At 41.1% G+C, this 16088-nt stretch overlaps 1 protein-coding gene across 13 annotated transcripts in view; it reads left to right on the top strand.

The window, feature by feature from the left end:
- tns1b (tensin 1b) overlaps positions 1-16088 on the top strand; it is a 167897-nt gene that overhangs the window by 83115 nt on the left and 68694 nt on the right. For 2 of the 13 annotated variants that reach the window (XM_036209795.1, XM_036209794.1), the window contains exon 1: positions 742-1480. The exons of the other annotated variants lie outside the window; for them this stretch is intronic. In XM_036209795.1, the coding sequence (XP_036065688.1) occupies positions 1460-1480 (21 nt within the window). In that variant the 5' untranslated portion in view covers positions 742-1459. Of the gene's footprint in view, positions 1-741; positions 1481-16088 lie in introns of those variants that run through there. 13 annotated transcript variants of the gene reach the window in all.

Here is a 16088-nt window from a genome sequence, read left to right as displayed (position 1 = left end):
AGACTGCAAGTGTGTCACTGCGTCATTTTAGTCTGACGACTAAAAAAGCAACAACAATGGAGGTCATCCAGCAGCTTGTCTTTTTCTACTTTTTGTACATCATATTTTTCAGGAATTTAATGTTGTTTGAAAGATGATTGCCGTCGTAAAAAATAAAACGTTGGAAATGATAGCTTGACATACTGTAAAACTGATGACTTGATGAACATGACTCAGCTGATTCTGCTGTGGAGAAAAGCAACATTTGATATCGGCAATATATTATTAATGTAAAGTGTTGTGCAAAGCTGCTTTTCTCCGTGACAGAATTAGCTGATTTACGTTGATTGCGTAAGCGCTTCGCTACTGTAAAGTGTCAGCGCAAGGCTGCATTTCTCCTCCTCAAAATCCGCCGGAATACCGTAAATTGGGTAAACGGAGGAAGATTTACAGTAGTCAAAAGAATGTAAACACTTAACTTAAGGGTTAATTAACACGCAAGGATGGACGGTTGGAAATGGAGGAACTCCAAAATGATTAAAACAAAAACTCAACTTTGTGTACAATACCTGCCTACTTAAACTTGACCCACCTTTAATACTTCAGAGTTGTGTTGCCATATTAAAGTTTTGGGGATGAAAACTTCACGATTTACTGCTTTCTTTAGGTCAGTCGTCCTTTTTTTAGTGTGTTTTTCCTTCATTCCAGCTGCAGAAAACCACATGACTGATGTATGAGTTTGTCCAACAAAAGGGTAGGTGGTGGTAGTGAGGGGGTGAGGGGGTGGGGGGGGGTGAAATCATATTTAACCTGTAACTTGAGAAGCTGATAACGGGAGCAGAGTGAAGAATGAGCTTGAGAGGAGGGAGAGTGTGAGAAAAAGACAGTGAGAAAAAAAAGTCCCATTCCCTTTTGAGCTTCCTGGGAATTTCACTCCAGTGTTTCATGCTCCTTTCCTTATTACATATGTGACTCCTCATTTGGGGAGGAAGGGGGGAAATGCTGTGAACGGGAGGGAGGAGAAAACTCAGGCAGTGGAAGAAAGGAGAACTTTGCCTGCTTATTCAGCTCAGAGTGCTGCACTGCGCCGTCTCCAGTTGTGGGATGTTAAGATTTGCCTTTGCCGCACTTCTCTCCGCTCACATTAAGACTGTTTAGACTTTTTTATGCTCATTTTTTTTTTTTTTTGGAGGAGGGCTGAGAGTGTGGGAGAGAGCAGCCAGCTCTATTAGCCTAAAGCCTGAAACACCCATTCACACACTCTCTCCTTCTGACACACACTCCTCCAGCTCCTCGCTGCGCCAAGGTAACAGCGAGTGGATTTTTTTGCTTTAACCATCTGGTTTGAGCCCGGAGAAAAGCTCTCTCCGCCGCACAGAGAGGAGAGGAGGGGAGGGGGGGAGGCAGGCAAGGGACGATGCAGCAGTAAAACACTGTGAGAAAAGCCAAAGAGTGAGAGCGGCACGCTGAATGAGAGAGGATGGCCACCGCCGTCTTTCAGGTAAGTGGCTTTCCTAACCCGGTCTCTGCGTCGACTGTAAAAGCTGAAGGTGCTGTCACATGTTACTCCAGGAGGTTCATTTTCTTTTGCTCTTCTGCTCCTTGAGATCTAGTATCCCACAGGAGTCTGATTTCCCAGAATGCAGGATTTTTGCTGCCATATGCTTATAGTACAAGTTGTGCATGGCTGAGCATGTAATTAGACTTTGCGTGCTGTATTTGTGAGGCACTTGCATGTGTTTACATAGCCTAATGTAAGGACTGCTTGTGTCTGTTGTGTATGTGTGTGGTCTCCGGCTTACTACGAGGTTGCCGGCCCTCGGTCATGTCAGCAGTGGCGGTTTTCTCTTAGCCTGCGAAGAAAGAAAATGACATCAAGAAATCAGAATAGTGTCACCCTTAAAATCAAGGCTCACCTTAAGGCATGCCTGCAGTCTCAAAAATGATTCTGTGTTTCACAAGAACGTCTTGCAAAATATGTTGCACAGAAAGCATCACCCCAGGCGTAAGAAAACCCGACAGCAGTTCAGGGAACATTTGGATGTGGTTCCGTCCCGTTTACTTTAACCAGAAGGACAAGAAAAAGAAGAAAAAAAAGGAATAAAAAGTGAGAACACATTTTTGAGCAGTAATGCAAGGACAGCTGTGCTCTGGCAGCTGTCAGTATGTAGGGAGTGAGCTGACTAGATTCTTACTGCTGCCAAAGAAAACGGATTCCAGTAAGAACATTAGAGCACTGAAGTTAAGTGGTTCTCTTAGTATGCAGTGGCGGCCTGAAGCTGCTGCTTCATTATCGTCACTGGGATGCTCCAGATCAGCTTTGTTCATCCATTTTTATGTATGTGTTATTTACAACAATTTAAAATCGTTATCGCCCCAAAGTTCCACACTTTTTCTTTTTCAAAATTCATTTAGGATAAATTCACTAATGAACAATAGCATTAGTACTGTAGTATTTTCTTAAAATTAGATGATGTAATTGAACAAACCTTTAACTCGACCTCTGACCATTTAAAAAAAAACTTAAATACACACCAGTGTTACTGAAATTTACTCGAGTACTTTATAAATCACCGGCTGTTTGTGTTCAAGGTTTGATAAAAACCCTAAATATATATATTCAGTTTTTATTGTTTAAATTTAGACTTTTTCAAACTAATGAGACAGATATACGAGCCTGAAGAGTGAGTAACACACGCACTTCCTGATTGGGAATGGTGAACATCTCTAGACAGGGGATCCCATGCCAGACTGGATTTGAGAGGAGACATTTGTCATCATTATTGAATACACTCCCACCGGTTAGAAGAAAAGGCGGGAGCAGAGGAGGGGCAGGGAGAATGGGGAAGGTGTGTGTTTGAGCGACTGTGTTGCGTGTGTGTGCGGGTTTATGAGATCGGGGATTAGGCAGCAGTCCACGGACCATTAAAAAAAAAAAAAAACTCACCACAATGATTTCTCATGCTCCTCTACTGATGTCATCCTTCTGTAGAATAAGTACGTTTATGGGTAAGCTGTGTTTCATATACAACTTATATTACAGAGTTTAAAAAAAACTTTTCTGACTAATACGATTATTGTGAAAAAAAACATTGTGCATGTTATGGTTGTGTAGCTTTAAGTGTGATCATCAGATTACACACATACACATAAGGACTTTTACACTAAACTGATGTATTCTTTTGTATGCCCACAAAAGTCCGCAGAGCTGCAGTGAGAGCACAGCAGCATACACCCTTTGTCCTCTGGAGTCACTGTTGGCACAGACTGTAGATCTGTTCTACATTAGAAACGTAAATAATCTATAGCAGAGCCGGGGCAACCCTGGCTTCACTTGGGCTTTTAGTATAATTAATTGTGTCCAGTCAAGGAGAACTGAAAGCTTTACAGATATCAGAACCGTTGCTTGTTTTTGCTTCAAGCTTCTGTTTAATTCACCCAGTGAGGCCTTTTTAAGCATAATCTATTCATAAGCATTGTACAAAGTGTGAAAACATAATTTGTCAAGCAATTTGGCATGTTTTTATAAGTGTATCAACATGGACCACATGGTAACAGAAGCCAGCACTCTAATGGTAGCTAAAAGCTTATTTATCCTTTTTTGATATCACCAATGACCCTCTGGCAAAAATCAACCTTTTGAGCTTTTAAGTGTATTATAGTGTTCATTTCTCACTAAAAACAACCCTAAAACAGTATTTTGATCCATTCGTGCATTTCCGAACATTCCTCTTAAAACCTGTCCTCTGAGCACCAGCCCCTCCAGACCCACGAAAATGGGCGGGTTCTCAAGAGCTGATGTCACAAAGTGAGACTGGCACCTTTCAGGAAGAGTTGGCACTGCCAGAACCGCCCCCCGGGCTAACAAAAAACACCCATATTCCCCGCTCAGCTAGTGGTCCTCAGCACCACTAGCTTCATCGATCAGCTAGTGGTGCTTAGCCGCTTGCTTCGTCGCTCGACTAGCAATGCTCAGTAGCTAACTTCGCCCGCCAGCTAAAACAGCCGATAACCCTGGCCATCACTACACTGGTTATAGCGATGGCCAAAAGTTTAGATGTTTGTTTTTGTGGCTGAAACCCAGACACGATGCCGAGGCCGGCTCTAGGATAACGTCATGACACGAGCTGCACTTGTAAGCAGTGCATCAGAGATCAAGGAGTCTTACTTAGGAAGGTAAGAAAGCATGTAAAGGTAGGAAAAAGACTCTCAAAATAAATATTTCATAAATAATTTGTTCTTTGGTGTGACAAAGGTAATATATGATCATATGGATATAGTTTATTCTGAAAGACTTAAGAAAAACATGGTATAGGCTCTTTAAGCTGGTTTTTTTTGGTTTGTTTTTTTATGTTGCAATCCAACAGCTGTCCACTAGGACATACTAATTAACATAATATCCTAATAACTACTTTCTTAAAAATGGACTTTGAGCTTTGTGACTTTCATGTGAAATATGGTTATGTTTACTTATCTGGAACTGATTTTCGGTGGTACAAAAATCTCTCAGAAGGCATTAGTACGATTTTGTTCAACTCTAAAGCCGTACCACTTGGTGGGTTGCCAGAGCATTTCAGCTATCATAGGTAGGCGCCTTGGGAAGTGATACATGCTGTGCTTTAAAGCAATGCAGTGAAAAAGTGAGTGTGTTGTTTTGTATTTTATTTACAACTGAACAATGTTGAGAGCTATTATGAGTAAAGTTTTGTGTGCTATTATGTGTTTCATTTTCTGTAAAGGCTGATAGATAAAAGAAACAAACATGATGATGATCAACAAAGTTTGCTTGAAAACTTCCCATCAACCCCTCTGACCAATCTCCTGCCTTTTAGCCAGTTTCAGTGTATCACTTCTCATAAATGTGCATCATGGGAACAACCTTTTTTTCTGGTTAATTGGATGCTGACAGTTGTTGGTTGTCATGGTTTATTTGGTCTGTATCCTTAAAGTTTTTGATCCTTAAAGAAGTCAAGAAAAAAGTTCTATTAACTATTCTAGTATCTATAGTTCTAGTATCTGTATGGACTCAACTTCAGTCCACCTGAAGGCTGAAGGGTTTTTCTCTCAATTGGAAGGTTGCTGGTTTGAACCTTTGCCCTTGGACAACATACAACTTACGTCAACTCTGACGGGCTTTTCTGTGACTTTGTATAATGGGGCATCTGTAGCTTAGTGAGCAGACATCTGCCATCAGTGAGTCAGGGTTTCAAATCAGCCTTAACAGCGGTGACTGTGTCCTTGAGCAACACATCGAACTGTAAGTAGCCCAGACTAGTAAGAAATCTGTAAGTCGCTTTGGATGAAAGTGTTTCATAAATACGATGTAATGTATTGCTGGAAAAAAAAGAGCGATTACACATAATAAGAAGCTTTGTCTGATTGTTTTGGGTCAAAGAAACGCACAATGTGAGGTTAAAATAAGCTGCACAAAGTCAATGTGGACCATTTATGCTTGAAAAAAGAGCTCCTTATGTGACTTTCCAAAAGCAGAAAATTATTGTAAAATATTTAATGAGGGCTAATCTTTTAAATGACTCCAAGCAATCAAGTTCCAGGCTTAGCATAATGGCCCATTCGTGAACACCGCTTTTGCATACTTATGGAATGCACTGAGACAGGAGTGGAGGGCTGGGTGGGGGTCTGTCCTTCAGCTCGTCATGTTCGTTTGTTTGATTTGGACTTTTATTTTGACAAGCAGTTTTAGGTTTTTGATCAGAAAACACCACGTCGTCATTTGTAAAGAGGCAAACCTTATCAGTAGACAGGATCCGTACTTTGTATAATCACATTCCGCTGAAGGCCTCGGCTGAAAAGCGGCTTTTTTGAGACAGCTTGACGCTTATTGAAAACGACTCCTATAACAAAACTCAGCTGAATGGGTATTATGTTTTAGCTGTGTGGAGACCTTTGAAAGATTTATTTAGATTTTAAATGTTCTGTAGCCTTCAGATGCTGGGGCTTGGGAGGGTTTATTAAAAAAAAAAAGATATAAATGCAACCTTTATATTTCCAATATTAATTTATGAGAAACTGACATTTTGAAGGTTGTGGTTTGGAAAAGTTGTAGTAAAAAAGAACAGACAAGGTAGAATGTGTGCAATTTGTTTGAAATATGTTATTCATATTTTTAAGTGTGCCATTTTACAATATCAGATGAAAATCATAGTAACTTATTCTGACATAGTGAACATGTTACTGTAATAACAGATCGTATTTACCATTAACCTTCTCATATGACATGAAAAGATATTTATTATCTTAGATAGTAACGCATTAAAAAGGTTAAGCTACTTAAGGAAGCTTTTTGGACTAACCATTAAAAAAAAATGTGTATAACAGCAAGAGAATGTTTTCATAATACTGAGCTAGTTTAATTTTTATTTTACAATACTAAAAATCTAACAACATTTCAAAACATGGACTTTGTGATAAAAGCCTTGTTTCCACTGAGCGGTTTGTTTTAATGCTGCTGGCATGTTGTAGACCACTAGCGTGCCGCTAGTTCACCCTGTATTACACTATTGTCAAGGATGGCAAGGATCGTTTGCAGTTCCAGCGCAGACCAGACAAGGCCTTGTTGCTGTCTGCAGGCATTTTCAATATAGACTTGTGACCAAAAGAGTACACAGAAAACCGTAAAAACCCAAATACTTACAAACGCTGAAAAAAGCATTATTTACTCTCAATATTTACCGTTTTTGAAAAACGTTTTAATTTTTTCGTTTTTTTGGTCCAGTGGTTCCCAAGCATTTTTAGGCTATGGACCGTTTTCTTGTCAGAGAGTAGTCTCATGACATCTCACGTTTTCACTGATGTTGGTGTCTGATGTTTTTTTTAAAGTTTCCAATCAGTTGCTCACATTAAAATTGTCCTACTTGAAATCAGATTTAAGCAGACAGTTTGACAATGCTTGTAGATAGTTTAAATTGGGTGAAAATTAAATCAAAGTTTGAAAAAGAATCATTTTTGAGTTTTTTCCATCTACTTTGCGTTGGCCTTGATGATTACACCCAATTTTACTCCCTGATGTTTGTTCTGAGCGTGTTTTGAGCAGATCTCACAGAAGAAAGCTTCATGACCTCATGCGTCCATAACCCCAACCCAGCAGGCGCTGAGAAGGGTGGAGAAGTTGTTTTCTTTCTTTCTTATCAAGCCTTTATTTCTGTGTGAGGAATGTTTAGAGAAGGCAGCCTGTTTCCTTGCTTTTACCAGGGACCCCTTGTATTGTTTGCTTTCAGCGTCTAATTGATGGGGACTAGGACTGGGTCTCAAACAGAAAGACGGGAAACTCTGGTTCCTGGTTTGAAACAGGCTTCTGTGTCGTTTGGAAATTCACGGCTACAGTTTTCGTCTAAGATTTTTATCTCCGTCCGTACTGTATCCTTCTGAAAGATATGAACTCGTCCACCGTTTCCCGTTGGTTGTGCCCTGTGATTGGAAGTGAAACTTTAATACCCTCCTCCTGCTTTTTCACAACCTGTGAACCGCAGCTGTGAACTTGCTCTCCAAAACGTAAATATTTATGACAGTAATATTTGTTCAGCAGTTTACGACAAAAGTCAGAGTCCGTCACGAGTGTTCACACAGAACAATTTTTCCTCCCCTTTCAATGTCCATGTTTGGTAAGCCTTGGTTAGCGTGAGCGTCTGCTCAGATTCACGTTCTCAGCTGACACAAGTACTGTCTGCTGTGGTTTTCTGCTGCTGTAGCTCATTTGCTGTGAGGATTTAGAGCTCCGCTTTGAGTGACTGCTGCTTTCCCGTCATCTTGAGCCAGTTTGCATATCCTGCAAATCACATCTATCTTTATTAAACGTCCAAAGAGCTGCTACTCATTTTTCAGACCACTGTGTGTGTCTGGTATTGGCTTTAAATGAAAATACTCCTGAAATATTCACATCCAAAACCACCAACCAAACAGTTTAAAAATGACTGAAAACACTTAAATATTGTTTTTTTTATTATTATTTATTTATCCCTGGTAGTCTTGAGCAAAAAGTGGGAATTTGACGACACAGCGATGGATGAGTTGGGTCTGCAAACATCAAGGTCACTTGGAGGGGTGAATGGATGCACGTCTGTGATCTGAGTCTACGCTGGATAGCAGCAACTGTCAAGCTCGCCTCAGCTTGTCTCGTTTTCTGTCTACAAAACCTTTTCCTTTGTTAGGTTTTGGCACTCCTCGAACAAACAGAAGGCCGCATCTTAATCTCCTCTCTGTGCGTTTTCCACCAGCTAAGCTTAGCACAAAAGCTTAAAAAAGTTTATACGCAGCGTACTCACATAGTTGTGATAGGTTGGTCTGTGACTCAGTAAATACACACTTTTTTTTTTAAAAAGAGTGTTGGTTTCCCTTAAAAGCAGATAAGAATAAAATTGAAAACCATGTCAACTAACCTCCCAACCCCGATTCTTCATGGCTGCCTCCTCCTTTTGCCCTTTCCCCCTCCTTCTCCACTCTTTGTCCTGGGGCGTTTGGCCTGGTGCCAGACAGAGATGGCTAATGCTCAATGTGTAAATCAGCGTGCCGCTAAATGCTGGCTTTTGGCTGAAAGAGCCACTAAAGGGAACATGACCCTCAGTGTAACTCTGGAACAAAAGAAACACGTCGTCAGTTCTCCCCTCGCCATGCCGTCGGTTCCGTCCAACAAAGAGAGGGGTGAGAGTGAGCAGACTCTCTGGTTGGCTGAAGGCAACAGTGAGGCGCAACCATGGCAGACTCATTTGACCTGGTTTCTAACAGATGCAACACAAAGTACACTTTTTAAAGACCCACTCCAATGAAAACTGTGTTTTTGGTATTTTTAATCGTGCTTTTTGGTGTTCTTTAAGTGTTTGTCTGATGATGGAGGACATATATTTAGAAAATTAATCTTGAAATTGCCTTTCTGGGGCTGCACGGTGGCGCAAGTGGTTAGCGCTCTCGCCTCACAGCGAGAAGGCCCCGGTTCAAATCCCGGCTGGGACCTTTCTGTGTGGAGTTTGCATGTTCTCCCCATGCATGCGTGGGTTTTCACCGGGGACTCCGGCTTCCTCCCACCGTCCAAAAACATACATGCTTCATAGGTTAATTGGTGACTCTACATTGCCCCTAGGTATGACTGTGTGAGTGACTGAGTGTGTGATTGAGGCCCTGCAACAGACTGGCGACCTGTCCAGGGTGTACCCCGCCTTCGCCCATCAGTAGCCGGGATAGGCTCCGGCACCCCCGCGACCCCGAAAGGGAAGAAGCGGTCAAGAAAATGGATGGATGGATTGCCTTTCTGAGTATTTCTTTATTCAATCAGAAGAAGATGAAAAAATTAGTTTAAAAAAGCTTGTAGACGTTACATAGAAACTTCATTCCAACTCCATTCCGATGCATCCACTTGTAGATGACTAGCTTCACGTATAAATTTGCTTTCCTCATCTGAACTGGCATCTGGTTTAAAACTATACAGCTGGATAGCTCTGATATTGCATTTTTCATAGCTAATGGAAGGTTGAGGAGCAGATCTTTTGATCTATTTTAAGCTGATCTTTTTAAATATGATTAGTTTTTAGCCAAAATTCCAAAAATGTGTCAATTTGTAGGACATGGTTTCTGCAGAGTGGCAAGAGTTGGTTAGAATTTTATATTTAATTTTGTATTTTCTATAGATAAGCTCTTTACTGCCCATCATTTTTTGTTTGCTCCTGATTCACAGTGATTACAAAAAAACTCTGACAAGCAGTATTGAACTTAATTTTTTATTGATATATGTCATCCATCATAAAAAAGTCAAAAGAACATGTTGAAAACACCAAAAACATGACTTTTATCAGAGTCGGTCTTTAAGGAAATTAGAGAAGCTCTCTGTGGTCTGTAGAAAAAAAGAATATATAGAACACAAGGAAAAAGAAGCCAAACTGTAACAAAACTGGTCCTGCAATGTTTCTAGAAGGGTTGTGACTTTTTCAGTCTATAAAGACAAATCAATTGTAGGTAAAAGTACAGAAATAAAACTGGAAGGGGTTTGCTTCCCAGGAGCACTCCTGACATTGCTCCAAAAAGTCCACGTCGATCCACCGTAACAGATGCAACAAAACCTTCTCTTACCACAAATTTTACACTCTGAGTTATTCTGCCTGAATCTGCCAGATGCAAAAATCTGGATTATCTTAAAAGCACTCAGGGCGACCATATGTTAGGTTCAATTCTCCTGCATATCACCAGATCATCTAATGGAGACGAGTCCATCTACACGCCCCTCCAGTTTACAGTTCATAGTGCTCCCTTTTGTTTTCCTGCTTCATGTTTCAAATTGTTTTTCTTACGTGCATCTTGTAGTCGGTAATGTCAGGAGTGGGGTCATTACCATAATCCGCCCTTACATAGTGCGCCTGTCTGGAGTGTGTCAGAGGCCTGCAGGAAGCTGACAGCATGTGAATGCTGTCCGAGGCAGCCACAGATGTCTGACATGGACGTTTTGTCCGGAGGAAATGGGCCCTCGTTTAATGCTGTTAACAGAAGTATGTATGGAATGCAACAACACAATTATCCTTTATTATATTACACTCATTTGAATACCCCCGATAGCATCAACATGCACTCTCGCCAGGCCGCCTCCCCACGCACGACAGCGTCCAGACAAAGGCTTGGTGTAGCTTTTCATTGAGATTCAAATGGTATTCAGGAGCCTGTGTTTACTTTGCACTTAGTGTTTTGACTGTCGAGCTAATATTTTTCCAAATATTTATTGCAATTTTCCTTTTATAAATTGGTTCATAAACAGGTGAGCTTTAAATGCAAATGATAGAATGGAATTCACTATATTTTAGAAGAAAAATCAGACTTAAGATTACATTTTTTTATCTTAAAAAAATGTCAAAATGTAATAAAGTTCCAGGACTAGAGTCCTCTTTGCCATCTCATAACTGTTAGTTGCTATATGGGGTCAGCGAGTCGTCCTTCACAGCCATTTTGACTGTCAAATGCTCCTCAAAACATCACTTCCAAAGGTAGCGGCTCTACTTTATTATCTGAATTTGTGATGTCTCATTGTTTTACAAATCAGATTATTCAAAGGACAATATAACCTAAAGTAAATTCAGAATTTTAAGTTGTCAAAAAAGTAACTGTAATTATGTTTTAGTTGCTTGTTTCGGCTGCTCATCAAACAAGAAATGTCAAAAATTTTCAAAAATCATAATTAACAAATGTGTTATTATTATTTTACCTCCAAAAATGCCCATTTAAGATGTCACGTACCATCTAAACTTTTACAAAACTCTGAAATGTGGATTCTGTAGTGTCGCTACAGCAGAAATCAAAGATTTGGGAAATAAAAATATCAAGAAAACGATTATTTAATCTGTGGCAGAAAATGCACAGTTTAGATGTTTTCCTCTGAACTGAATGTGTTCACTGACAACTATTCTCAAAGTCATGCTGCTGGCATGAATCATGAGCAGGATCAGGAGTAACTCACATGCTTTGATTTAAGTCTATTTAGCTGTCTGTGCAGACTAGCGGGATGCTTTTGTCTGGATTATTTTTAACACTTTAGTTTCCCACCTTTTGGCCTGGGAACTAATCACTCTCACTTTCTTGGTTTCCTTTAGATATATAATTTCATTTTTTTTAAATAATGATAGTTAACAGACTACTGGGAGTGTTTTTACAATACAAAAACAATATGGTTGGAGCCGGACTTTAACGACTAAGGTGAAAAATAAGGCTTTTCTACTTTAAAGTTTGGTACTTTCACATTCAAATGAATGAAGGCCATCTTGCATCCGTGTAAAATTCTCGAATCTTTCCCAATAGACAGAAGGAGAAGGTCCAACTTGTGGATTGTGCATGAGTTTTGGACTGTTTGATCTTCTGAGGTACTTTAGAAATATAAATTTTACCAGGAACAATTTCCTCTATCACTATTATACTTCATAGTTTCTTAATGCAGACTTACTATATTTTCCTCATTTTAGGAGCATAAGGTATCAATAAATGGTCTATTTTCCAATTTATGTCATGTATAAGGCGCACCAAACTATTAAGCGAGAGAAAATAGTCAGAAATACATGTCAGTGAGTCAGACTTTATAAATCACTGTGACTATAGAGGTTGTTTGTTAGCATGCTACAGGTTAGCCACGTTAGAAGCGTTAGCTGGCTTAGTATATTCACAATACCTGTAACACCCAACTTTATTTGCATCATGTAAAAAAACAGACTTATACTACTGTGACTACAGTAACTCCTGTCCAACCTTGTTGGTAACACATAAACAAACTGTCAAACACCACTCAGTGTTGCCAGATAGTGTCACAGTTTTCCTGTAGCGACTGAACGCTAAGAAAATGGACAACCCAGAAACAACTCAGAAACAGGCAGTTTGTTGCTGAAGATTTATTTGTGGCTCTGGAGGATGGACGTAGTGTCTTTATCTTCCTGAAGGGGGCAGTGGAGGAAGGCATGAAGCAGGAAGTGAGCTTGACTTGGAGTAGGAAGGCATGAAGCAGGAAGTGGGCTTGACTTGTAGTTCTAGTGGTTGTTTGTAGTCCAAACAGGAGCACGCGGCGGAGAAGCACACAGGATAGTAGACGTGACGTGGCTTGGAAGGCTTTGTGGAAACTCTCGATAACGTTGAGAGGATCAGCAATCAGGAACATGAACAGGAGCTTGGTCGAGGGCGGAAACTGGTCGGCAACGAGGAGACTCAGGAGAACACGATCATCAAAGTTACGAGGATGAGGCAGAGACGTGGTCAGGGACGAAGCTGGGTCATAACCATGGACGTGACGAGACATGAAGCGTGCTGGAACGAGTAAACAGACTACTACGAACTGGCAAAGAGCAACAGAGAGAGCAGAGTATATAAGCTGTACGACACAGGTGAGTGGAATAAGCCTGATGGCAATTACAGATGGCAGCTGCGCATGACATTTCCAGCCTCAAAAGTCTTTTGAAAACCACAGCAACTGACCACAAAATATAATATACAGTGCAGAGAAAAAGCCAAAAGCACTATGACAATGTATCTAAAAATTAATTCTACAAACTTTTAAGTGCACCTTGAAGTGTGGAAAATAGGACATTGGATATACAGTATGTTGCACACTCAGGTGATTATCTATCTAAATGTCTCTCCTCCAGTGCCACTATTTCAATTCGCATTGTGCTGTAATGCACTTGGGGTTGCATCCTTAATGTGAAGCGGAATAAAAACACCCTGTGGGCCTATTAGTTATATATTGTTTTGTGATTCACATCCCAGCTCAACTTGAAGAAGGTTCAGAAATAAATCCTGTAAAATAAATGCACAGCAGGGCCTGGAAATCTCTCTCTTATCATATAACGTATTGTGTAAAGAGCCAAGAGCTTCACAGAGTGAAACTGAGCAGAGCTCTGCTGGAAAGAATATGAGGTCACCCAACTCTATACACTTATAATAAAGTTCTCCTGCCTGTCAGGGACATGACAGAACTGAAAGCAGACTGAGCGAAATGTCAGTCAATCATCAGCTAAACACCAACCCCGTCCTGACATGAGATCTATTCATACGAGATGAAAAGTCAGCGCTCATATATAAATGTAGACAGCAAATACTAGATGTCAGCTTTGAAAAGAATCCAGTACTTTGCAAAGATTAAATGGCACAGCCATGGCGTGGGGTGTTGACTAATATATCTTTTTGGGCATAGCAGACTAGGACATAAAGTCTAAATATCCCATATATCTCGCGTTTCTTTAACCCTTGTTGCATATATCTAAAGTATGACACAGTATGACAAAAATTCTCAAACTTGTCTCCATCTGAACTTTCTGCGCATACACACTCGCTCGCTGCAGGTGGCTCAGCTGTCAACAGCTTACAGTGCGCAGGTGAAAACACTCTCCAGGCCTGAGGAGTCCGGGCACCCGTAGGAGACGGGCCCCTGGCAGAACAAGTGATAAGGATGGCGGCGGGGGCTTTGGTTGAAGCGGGGATGTGGAGGTGGGGGGGTTAGAATAACTTGTTACGGGTGTGATTTAAAACAGACCTAAGCACTGTGTCTGTGGACTCCAGACCCACTCCACGGTGCCAGAGGAAATTCCTGAAACCAGAGGCACATTCCGCAGCCATGCCATCATTCAAGCCGTCGGCTGAGATGCTCTGGGCATCTGTGATAGACAGCAGTCACTGAGGAGCATTTTGTTTAAATATTGGATAAAGTCTTCATTTTGCTTTCCATCTAAAGTCGTTTGTTATTAAAGCTGGATCACAGTAGGGGTATCATTTGTCCAATTTGCCCTTGTGTTGGCGTTTCTTTATTGGAGCCTTTCTTAAACTGAGACACAGTATCTTTTACTGTCAAGTTATCAACTGTTCTTGAAACTGCAACAGACCAAAGCATGTCATGTGATCGTGGCCTTTTTTTGCTTCAAGATTACACCCCTGCGTTCCTTTGGAACAGGAGGCTATAAAAGACCCTAATGACCGAAGGTGACTCCCATATCCTCAGCTTTGTTCACTAAATCAGCTGGTGACAGTACTTGTGAGAGTTCTGATAGTGAGGTAAAGGCTGTTTGGGTTTCCAACTGTTGGCCATTTGACTGACTGGTAAAGAGGTTTTTTAGAGTGATCAGCATTCAAAGATGATTGTACAGACGATTTGTACGGTTTGGTGTAGGAAAGACAAATGTACTAAGGTGGGCATGACAGTTTAAGATGCAAAGAATAGTGTTGAAGCAAGAAAAGAATAATAGTGATGATCTTTTTATTTATAGAAACTTAAATTATGAGCTACAATAATTAAATATCCCTGTAGGTTATAAACATTCTCTCTCCCAACTCATCATATATGTGGACGTATAGTTCGGGCTCCCTCCGAGTCACTTTTTTGACATTTTGGGTGTCCCCAACTTGTCATCTTTTGACATGCTGGCTGTTCCCATTAAATCATGGCTCCCCAACCGGGCCATGATTTGGTACCAGTCCAAGGACCACTTTGTACTCTGCCACTGATAGTAATCAAGGGTCTCCAATCCTCTGGACACAGACTGGTACCCTAACCTAGTACCAGTTCTCTGTCCAGTACCGCGTCCAGTACTGCTTCCAGTACAGCGTCCATTACAGCATCCAGTACCATGTCCAGTACCGTGTCCAGTACCACGTCCAGTACCGTGTCCAGTACCACGTCCAGTACCGTGTCCAGTACCACGTTCAGTACCACATCCAGTACCATGTCCAGTACCGTCTCCAGTACCATGTCCAGTGCCGTGTCCAGTACCACGTCTAGTACCATGTCCAGTACCGTGTCCAGTACCACGTCCAGCACCATGTCCAGTACCGTGTCCAGTACCATGTCCAGTGCAGTGTCCAGTACCACGTCCAGTACCGTGTCCAGTACTATGTCCAGTGCAGTGTCCAGTACCACGTCCAGTACCGTGTCCAGTACTATGTCCAGTGCCATGTCCAGTACCGCGTCCGGAGGGTTGGGGGCCTGTGACTTAATGGGAGCACCCAGCACATCAAAAAACGACGAGTTCAAAAAGTGATATGGAGGGGGCCCAAACCATACATCCTTATATGACGAGTTGAGAGTGAGAATGTGGAGCTACGTTTCAAAATGATAGAACAAATCATCATGGTGGAACACTTCATGGGGGTTTTATTGGTTTAGATCATCATAAAACCCTAAATCTTTGATCTGATCCTAAAGGATTCAAAGCAGCCAGTGTTAAACAACAAATCTGTACCTGCACGTCTCCAGAACATTTATGTCTACGGAGCAACAAAAACGTCAAATTCACCACCTAGAAGGATTAAATACATTTTTTTAAAGTACACATGGAGAAGAGAATCACCTATACCTGATAGTAGAACATGAATCACGTCCCAGTCTTATGTGACTTCCTGAAGGTACAAAGGTATAGAGAACCCAATACAAACAAAAACAAGAATGATACAACTGGAACTCAGGGTTTTGGGTGAATTTCATTAACAAAACAACAACAAAATAACAACCAGCTTTCTTCTGGGTTACACCAGCAAGACTCTAAAGGCTTTCTCAGCCATCTTACAGATGAAATCACCAACAGTTGTAAATTAAATTTGCACGGCTCTCTTCATTCAAGCCGCATGTGAGCGATTATGAAGCAGCCGCA

Source organism: Oryzias melastigma, linkage group LG21 (assembly GCF_002922805.2).
Source record: "Oryzias melastigma strain HK-1 linkage group LG21, ASM292280v2, whole genome shotgun sequence".
In the NCBI taxonomy this organism is placed as follows: Eukaryota; Metazoa; Chordata; class Actinopteri; order Beloniformes; family Adrianichthyidae; genus Oryzias; species Oryzias melastigma.
This window is presented reverse-complemented; position numbering and strand designations above follow the sequence as displayed.